Source organism: Apium graveolens, chromosome 2 (assembly GCF_009905375.1).
Source record: "Apium graveolens cultivar Ventura chromosome 2, ASM990537v1, whole genome shotgun sequence".
Classification (NCBI taxonomy): Eukaryota; Viridiplantae; Streptophyta; class Magnoliopsida; order Apiales; family Apiaceae; genus Apium; species Apium graveolens.
In genome coordinates, this window is record NC_133648.1 from 284,113,690 (window position 1) to 284,123,900 (window position 10,211).

At 32.4% G+C, this 10,211-nt stretch overlaps 1 protein-coding gene across 6 annotated transcripts; it reads right to left on the bottom strand.

Annotated features, from left to right (window-relative positions):
- Window positions 1–379: 379 nt before the first annotated feature.
- LOC141708566 (uncharacterized protein At3g06530-like) lies at window positions 380–3,695 on the bottom strand. 6 transcript variants are annotated; one of them, XR_012569534.1, is made up of 5 exons: window positions 3,011–3,695; window positions 1,921–1,995; window positions 1,705–1,786; window positions 1,069–1,628; window positions 380–905 (listed from the first exon to the last, which is right to left on the bottom strand). XR_012569534.1 is itself a non-coding variant. In XM_074512256.1 (5 exons), exons 2-5 carry the CDS (start codon window positions 3,092–3,094, stop codon window positions 1,450–1,452), a joined length of 420 nt encoding a protein of 139 aa, XP_074368357.1. In that variant the 5' UTR covers window positions 3,095–3,108; window positions 3,410–3,695; the 3' UTR covers window positions 380–1,449. The 6 variants fall into 6 exon arrangements, 3 of the variants coding, with proteins under 3 accessions (XP_074368357.1, XP_074368356.1, XP_074368355.1); XM_074512256.1 differs by having other exon boundaries at window positions 380–1,628; window positions 3,011–3,108; window positions 3,410–3,695; XM_074512255.1 differs by having other exon boundaries at window positions 1,469–1,628.
- Window positions 3,696–10,211: the final 6,516 nt, after the last annotated feature.

The following is a 10,211-nucleotide window of genomic DNA, read 5'->3' on the forward strand; positions in this document are numbered from 1 at the left end:
CGGGGTTACAATTTTAGGCGTTGCCATAGAGTTTTTTGCAACTCCGGTGACACCCTATTGCAACCCTTGTTTATCCGTTACAGAAATGTGCTATTGCAACACCAATGGGGTTGCAATAGGTCTTGAAAAGTGTTACACTAGGGTTTGGGCTATCAGTACAATATTTGTGGCCCCCATAATGGGGCCCACATGTGGGGTATCGATGCAACCTTTTTACAACGCATTTTAGTATTTTTTGCAACGCTTTTTAGTATTTTTTGCAACGCTTTTTAGTGTTTTTTGCAACACTTTTTTGTGTTTTTAGCAACATTTTTTAGTAATTATTAGCAACACTATAAAGACCTATTGCAACGCTTTTATAAAAAAAATGCTAGGAACTATTTGTAAATTAACATGCCCATAAATAAGACCATTGTCTTAAACCAACGCAATCCACAAACCATAAACATCAGTCCACCAACTATCACCATACTACCACTACCTTCACCATACTACCATCAGTTTTCCCATACTACCATAACCTTCACCATCATCATACTACCATCCTTATACCACTAATTGTCTACCAACCATAAAACAAAAGCGGAAGTTTAAACAAGTAAAAGTTACAATTCAAAATCTAAACATAGAATGCTGCTAGAACGCTTCTGACTAGGTAGAACCACCTCCAGTAATAGAAGTGACCATGGTAACAGGAGTGCCATCATCATGGTCACTTGAAATTGTATCACCTCCAGTAAAAGGCACATAGTATCAACTTCAATCTTTGATAACTTCATACATAATTGATCATTTCCAAGATGAAACTGATGGCGACGGTTCAGAAGTTCATTCAGCAATAACTCAACTTCCTCAACAAGCATAAATTCACTCCCAACTCCTTTGAGCAAAGATAAAAGCATTAGCTGCATAAAATAAAAGCAATAACCAAGTCAGAATTGTATCCTTTCTAGTTGTGCCATCACTGCTAGATGACAATAATTGGAAAATATTCGACTTCAGCAAATGAATTATAAACTCCACTGTGATAGAAAACTGGAAGTAAAATTCAGTAAATAAGATACTAACCTTTCCAAATGCAGAAAGTTTAAGAGCAGATGCAATAAGGAAGTGCATTATATGGGACCACTAACAGTAATACGTATCATAAGTTGATTCTGGTGAAAACTGAGAATTATGAGGTATGTCGAGCTAACCAAGACCATAGACAAATTTCAGTTCTTGGATGAAAGAAAACACATCAATTTAGCAGTAGCTAACAACTCTACATATAAAAGTCCCCAACTTGTATAAGATAGAGCACTACAAGTCACTGGAAAAAGTGGGGAAAAAAGTTTCTGAGGCATTCATCTGTCACAGTTGGCATGCATTTCATGTAAGAACGTATAACTTAACATACAAAAGAATGGCATTGAACCTTAAACTTCGGAAGGGCTTAAATAAAAATATTTAAAGGTTATTTAAATACCTCTGTCCAACGCTCTCAGAAACTAAAATGCTATGATGGGAAGTGCCTAGCAAATTTGTAAACAACGAGAGGAGAATATTTTCGTCGGATACAATTAGCCTCTGTTGCTGAATCAGTAATCCTAAAAGCTCCCCCAGAAACTGACTCCCCAATGCACTTCCTGTAACTTCCTAAATTATAAGGTCCGTATAGAAGAATTTTGAAGATGAACAAACAACATACATTAAAATCAGTACCATTATTTCTTCCTGAAAGAGTAACACATGGCCATACTTTGAATAGCCCTTCAATGCAGCTCATAGCAGCAAGACGTATATCCTGTAAATATACCCGTGAAAATGCAGTGAAGCACATAATGAAAACTATAAGGGAAAAATAAACCTAAAATAACTGGAAAATATAGAGATACTTCCACAAAATAGATGACCTTGACTAAGGCTATGTTACAGTACCTGATTATTAATGTAGAGTGCTACAAGAATAGAAGGGAATTTCGCAAGTAGTTGAAGAAGTAAGCACTCATCTGACTGAGAGCAGAGATGTGCAAAAGAATCAAGACTCTCAACTTTAACAACCATAGAAACACCAAAGATCTGAGTCCCAACATTGAATAAATAATGTGCAAGATAACTAAAACAAAAAATCATCAAGCTGTTCAAATCAATTTTCAAGAATAATAATGACATTATTTGGGTCTTAGATTCCGAAATATTAGCCATCCTTTTTAAGTCCAGCATTCAGGTGTAAAGAAAAATAATTGTTAATTCAAGATTCCATAACCTTTGTCAGGCAAAACAAAATTTCATCTTCTCAAATTAAAATTATTTTATCAAAGTCTACCATTTCACAAGCAAAAATAATAAGAAAATAACGTAAGGAAATCAGAAAATCTACTGTATAAAATTAAAATCTAAACTGCAGATAATTGATTGTCAATCTTGCAAGTAAATGGTTGTGTTTGCTCAAAGAAACAAGGTGAGAACGAATTTTGCACCTTATTTCTTGGTCGTCAGATCCAAGTCTCTATGTAGCCCAACATAATAACTCATATTTCTACAGCCTTTTGTTAGAAAACATGTAGGCCAGATAAAGGAACTACAGATACTGAGAGCGAGAACCTGTTCCTTTGCAAATTTTTGGATTTTTATATCCAAGACGAGGCCTTTAATATAACTATATAAGCAAGTAACGTGAGGTGAGCAACACTCCTCGGGTTCTATTGATATTTATCTGATATGGGTACAATAAGAAAATAGTGAAGCCTTCAACTTTTTTGTTATCAATAAATCTCTAGATGAGTATACGTAGAATGCCTGAAACTCTCTTTAGAAAAATCAAGTTGTTTGAGTCTAAGGTACCAGAAAAAACACTAAATTTTGATGTTGAGGAAGAGTAAAGGATGGCCATAAGCCTCAATACACCCGACTTGATAGAAAAGAATTAATTAGGAATGACCAATTATTTTAGCAGGGTATATATGTGCGTGAGAGTATGTTCCAGAGAAAATTCAAATAAAGTGATAAGTACAACAAAAGGATGTACCTCTTGAGTTATGAATGTCCATTTTGATTCTGTCAGCAACTTGGAAGAGTTAGCAGGGAGGTCTTTCTCAATGTCATCTAACATAAGAGGTTGTCCATCTGTATACATAATAAGTCACATACCACTTTCTAAACAAACATCCAAGTTATCATTCTGATTTCCCTGAAGCAGAGCTCTAAAATCACCCTCAAGGATTGGCACTAAAACAGTATAAACTGATTTACAATCTTCTAAGCCATCATTTTGAGCTTCAACTAACAAAAACTAAGTCTCAAAATGCACATCTTTACCACACCTACCCATTCTTTGCGTACAAAAGACACTTGATTGAAGTAATATATACATCAAAAATCAAAAGACTTGTAATATAGATACTCGATTAAATCAAAAGACACTTACAAATTAGGGCTCTACTGAAGCAATTAGGAATTATAGATACTCGATTAAAATTTTTAGAGGCTCGATTCAACCTTGTATAGACTTGTAAAACTAGAATTAGGTCATATACAATACTATTAGGGCTCAATCGACTAAGCTTGTACGAGTTTGTGAGAGATGGGGAAGAAAAGAGATAGAGAAATCAGAGAGAAAGATCGAGGAGTGGGGAATGAGATGTGAGAGGTGTGAGGGTGAGGTCGGTGATGAGAGGGTGAAGTTGGCGATGAGAGAGAAATAAGAGCGTTTAGGAAATGATGTACATGGAAAATATCGGGAATTAAAGAAAATAGCCCGTGAAGTACAAAATTTTGGTAACAATAGAGGGAATAATTCCCCCCCATATTTTTTGATGGCGGTTCTTAATAAAATTGATGTAATTAAAAGCAATTAACATCGATTCAACCGATGTAAAAAATAATTTTTATATTAGTTTTTTTTCAGGGTCGATATTACAAGGTGATGTGTATTTGCCCTGTTTCTAATAGTAAAAATAAACAGCCAGTTCCAACTTTTTTGTTGTAATTAATATTATTATTTATCTTTCTTTAATGAAATATTGTTTTTAATATTTTTTTTATGAAAAATGAAGAAATTCAAAAATATATAAATATTATAAATAAATCCATTAATGACTTGTTAATTTATAAAGCGTTCAATTTATCAATATAATATTATAAATCACTAAACTAATATTATTAACTTTTAAAAATACATAAAATATATATTTAAATTATTATTTCATTTCTATGTAAATAATTATTAACAAGTTAAATTAAAAAAAATCATCTTTATATATATATTTATATGTCATTTTGGTAACACATTTTGACTATACCGCAACATCAAAAAAGAAGGGTTGCGATAGATATTGGTTTCGAAGGCTAGTATTACACTTTTCTTTGCAACCCCAGCGTGAAGGGTTGCAGAATCCAATCTATGGCGTAGTGTTGAGGTAGGAAATGCAGGTGCATCTTCACCTTTCAATGGTGATAGTTGTCTTTGTCCAGAAATGGAATCTTTACTCCAACATCTTTTCTGTTCATCTTGTTGATTGTGGTGATCTTTACACTCTTTGTACTTCAAGAGCTTGCTTTGATACCAATTGTTATTCCCAAACAACGCAACAAAAATTACAGAGGAGGGTTGAATGTAATTCTGGTTTCTTTTCTGATTTTAAAACTGTTCTTACTTAATAATATAACTATGCCCTATAGACAACACTATAATGTTTTAGTTTAAGATATTTGGATTATTAATGTTTATGTTCTATCAAGTATTCCCTTTATAATTTATTAATTCTTAATTTACCGCGATAAAAATGTTAGATTAATAAATGTCCTTGGAATATGATATGCGATTCTATATCTCTAAGTACGTGACTTAGAAATGAGATTATGAGAATAGTATCAATATTCCTAAAGGTTCCTAGTTGAGTATTATTATTAAGGGACAATAATAATGTATTAAGACTAGTATGTTTGTTGACTGATGATCACATCTCATTGATCATAGGTATAGTGATACTAAAGTCAAAGACACAGGCATATGTAAATGTACATAGTGCTGGACAGACCCGGTATGAGAATCTACATGTCTGTTGTGTCATAAGTAATTTTCACACTGATAATGATATAGTGGTCCTTAGACCTGAAGTCATTATATTTCTATACGATAATTAATATACATTGATTCCATTAAAAGTTATCCTTGACCGGGTAATGATAAAGTGGACATTGGGTATATTATGAATCGTATGAGAAATATGAATGATCTAGATGGGATTTAACCCTCCTATTTTATGAGTGATATTATTGGCCTCTTGTGTGAGCTAAACTATGAAATGCGTGACCACGCTCAAATATTGATTTGATATGATAGTCTACTCACTGATCAAGGAAACTTGGATTAAACTATGATGAGGATGACACATTACATGCCTCTAGTTTAATCTATAATATTTGATTAAAGGGATTATATTACATTGTACATTATTCACGAAATGATTAATCGATCACCGATTCAATTATTATTACTTGGGTAGCAATGATGTATTACTAGATGGCGCTCATTGTTTACGATTTTAAATTAGATTTAAAATTCATTGCCAATGTAATAATAACCTATAGGGTCACACACAAAGAATGCTTAAAGGATTATTTAATTTAAATTGGATTTAAATTAAATTAAAGTAGTTCGAATTATTTAAAATATTAATTTAGCATGACTTAATTAATTATATAAATAATGACATTCGAATTTACTAATATCAATTATGAAATTCAGTTGTTAAATAATTAAGTTTGACTTAATTATTATACAAATAGGAATTTCGAATTAATAATAACTCATATTTAGTTAAGAGTTATAATTCTTTTTCTACTCTCTATATAATATCTCTTGTGTGGATGATTTTGTGGGAAAGACTTTTACTAAAACCCTAGCCACCAAGAGAGAAGATGGAGAGAGCAAGAATAGATGAGTTTGTGCTAGTACACATCCAATCCTTGAGTTCAAGCATTCGTGTGGATACCGATAGAGCGTAGATCGCGAGAGCAGGATGCGTGTTGATTGAATAATTTTTGGATCTCCATTATTCAACCAATTTGTAAAGCTTCTTATGGTAAACAATCTGATCTGTGAATTAAATATCTATTTTTTGCATTGATCATGCGGTGGGTTTCAAAAATTATGGTTTTTCACATTTTTAATTACTATTTCCGGTGCGTTTATGTGCTTGAAACCCTTCAATGGCATCAGAGCTACTTCCGAAAAGTGTTTAACTCGTTTATATGTTTACTGATTTTATGATGATAATATGTATACAATATTCCATGACTGTTATGTATGCGATTTTGTATATTTTACATGTTGTTTTGTTTATATATGCGTATGTATGTATATGTTTTGAATATATGATATTCATGAGAGTTGTATAATTATATGATGATTATATAATCTGTCTATATACAGAATTATACATGTTTTGTATTTTTTCTTATTATATGAATTGTATTTGATACGATTCTGAATCAGATGCAGCGGATTTGCTGAAATCTGGGCCTGGTGTCTGATTTTATCGAACGAATACGCTATTTCATATGGAATCGAGCATCTGAAAGAAACGGATAGATAAACTATCACCGACTGATCTGTAAGGCATTTAACGTTGTTTAGGCCCTGTAATCTACGATTTACTGTTATCAGATTTAATTTTGAATTTTCTGATTTTTTCCATATTTGGTTTTTATGATTAGATCATGATGGGTATGATATGTTAAGATCAGACTATGTGTTCTAACATGTTCTTATATGTTAATTGAGCATGGTGGATGGTTATAGCTTATGACCTTAGGTTATTGGTTTTGGTTTTATAAATACGGCTTGCATGTCGTTCGATCTTGTAATTATTAAATCTCGAAGGTGACTCGAGTTCCTCTTGTAAGTTTATTAGATTAGTTTTATATTTCATTCTCATAATGTACATTTAGATATGAAGATTGGAAGATCAAGGAAGGGTAATCCCACATGGAGGCCATCCAAGGAAGCAATACAAGAAAGAAGACATGTAATAGTTAGCCTGTATTTATTTTCCACCTTAGATTGACCTAAATCTTTGTCATTAGCTTGATAAATATCACATAGAATGAAGCCATAACCAACCACATTTAATTTATCGCACTTTACATATATATGCGCATATGATGAATGTATGTGTAGAGTAGTTTATAAAGATGCATATTTAATTAGATTAATGATGTATGTATTAGATATGACACCCATGCCATACTTGCTAAACAAGATAAAATCTGTAACGACTCAAGATTTTAAAATGAACAAACGATTATGAAATTCTCCTATTTATGAAATGTGAAATAAGATATGATTGCTGAGCTATAGAAGCAACAAGAGCATAATGATGCTTATGATATGATTGAGCACCTTCAAAGGATGTTTGAAGGATAGGCTTGTCAGAAAGATTTGACAATAATAAGGCACCATACTTTTACATTAATGGGAGAATGATCTCCGGTTAGACCACATGTTCTAAAGATGATAGGTATATGTACCTTGATATTTTGGGTTTCAAGAATAGTCTAGAGACTTAGCTTGATTTGATTAAACAATCTTTGAATAACTTATATTCCTAGTTTATTAAGAACAAAAGGAATGAGATAGACATAATACTCACTGAGTTGTAAAGCTTGTTTAGAACTGCTGAAAATAACACGGTAAAGGCATGAACTACGTCCATATTGATGATGTACACATGGAATGCAAATGGGAAAGGAAAGTGGACAAGCAAGGTGAATGTTTGATCTTATTCAGTGCCAAACCAAAGTCCAATCCCAAAGGGCTTTTGAAGCCTGATAGTGGTGTTGCTAAAGGAGATGATTGTCATTTTTATGGAAATAATAGATGATTGGAAGTTAAATTGTCGAGCTTGTTTGGAATATCTAAAGAAGAAGACTAGCAATGGTCAAGCTTTAGGTATCGGGTTCGAATTAGAGCAAAATTTGTTGCTCTGGTTGAAGAAACTCGATACATAATTTTGCCCATAAGGCAAGATTGAGAACTTGATAAATTGTTATTATGTGCCTGCCTTTAGCGGATACATTAAATCAATTTCTTGTCAGGACAAAAAAGGTTTTCATTTTAATTATAAATAAACAATAGTTGTTTATTCTATTTTAATGATAAGGCTTACAATGTTGCACAATTAGTTAATAATTTATATGTTCTAAGATGACTCAAATCAAGCATTACCTCTAGCATTGTCGTTAAGCCATATTAATGAGAAACACATTTCTGAGTTACATATAGATGGATACTTGGATAAGTTTGATTTTGAATCATACGGAAGATGCGAACTTTGTCTCATTGGCAAAATGACTAAAGCTTCTTTTACCTGATCAGGTGAAAGGGCCACCAAACGATTAGGACTTATACATAATGATATATGTGGTCGAATGCGTATGATGGCAAGGGGTGGATTATACTACTTCATAACATTTACTGTTAACTTCAGTAGGTATGGAAATGTATATCTTATGAAGAAAAAAAATCTGATCCTTTTAAAATGTTCAAAGAATATAAGGATGAAGTAGAAAAGCAAACAGAGGAAAGTATAAAAGTTTTATGATCATATCATAGAGGAGAATACTTAAGCCTCAATTTCAAGAGTTTTTTGAAGGAGTGTGATAGTGTATCATAACTTACTCCTTCTGGAACACCTCAATGGAATAGAGATTCTGAGAGGAGAAATTGTACCTTATTGGACATAGTACGATCGATGATGAGTCAAACGGATCTTTTATTCAGTTTTCGGGATTATGCTCTAGAAACAGCTGCATATACACTTAACCAAGTTCCGACTAAAGCGGTTCAAAATACTTCATATGAGAGGTAGACTGATAAACGTCATAGTATGTCATTTATGAAAATTTAGGAACGTGAAGCGTTTGTAAAACGTTTAGCCTCTGACAAGCTTGGACCAAAATTAGATAGATGTTATTTTGTGGGATACCCAAGTGAGACTAGGGTATAGTTTTTATAATACTTCCGAGAACAAAGTGTTTGTTGCTCGGGCCACTGTATTTCTTTAGGGAGAACTACTTTCTAAGAAAATCAGTGGGAGGATAATATATCCTGATGAAGATCGAGAACCATATGATAACATTGAACCAGAGTTGGAATAAGATCAGGATGTACATCAAAATGTTGAAGTAATCCTGTCTAAGAAACACAGGTTATTTGTAGATCTAGTAGGATTCACTATGAGTCTTGGAGAAATTATGGATTCTTTTGACTCAAAATGGTGATGTGATACTTATGGATAATGATAAATCCTCTCACCTACCAAGATGCTATGAACTATCCATACTCCGAGAAATGGCTGAAGGCCATGAAATCCAAAATGGAATTCATGTATCAAAATAAAGTGTTACGACCGGTATTTCTAAACCCTATCTATATATAATTGTGTGTTTATAATTAAAATTTAAATTGTGTGGAATTATAAATGTGGATGATCTATATGACCGAGTGCCTATAAACTAAGTGTTTAATGTATTAGTTTATATAAAAAATTTTGAAAAGAAAATCTTATCATTTAGTATTTTTAAATGATAATTAAAAGTACTTTATTTTATATAAAAAATCGATTTTAAAAATCTTTTAACAATAAATTTTCAAATTTTATACCATTAAATTTCTAAAATTATAAGCTATTTTATGATATTTATTTTGTGATTTATGGAGGTGCATTTATATTTATAAAAATTATTTTATATAAATTAGTTGATTTTTAAATTACAAATTACTTAGTTTCCCATGCATGCAAATACCCTCCAATTCAATTTAAAGGGCATAAGAGACAATTCATACCCCACTAACCTTCTTCTATCCACCAAAAGCCTAAACTACCCTTGCATGCACTTTTGTTTGGTTATTGGAGAAGGGCACTTTAGTACATTCCAAATTCCACTATTGAATTAGTGCATGATGAACCATAAAGAGAGGAGTTAACCCAAAACCACACTCCACTCAAGCTCATCATTTTCACTCTCAAATTTTCTCTCATTCCCCTCTCTTTTTCTTCATTCGGCCGAAGCCCCTTCCCCCATTCCCTTCAATTTTTTTCATCAAATCCTTGCCATTCTAGTGTAATTCCATTACCCATTCATATAATATACACTTTACAAGAAGTTCCATGCTTAGGAGATGAAGTTTAATGCTTGCATGTCTTGATTTTATGTGATCTCCA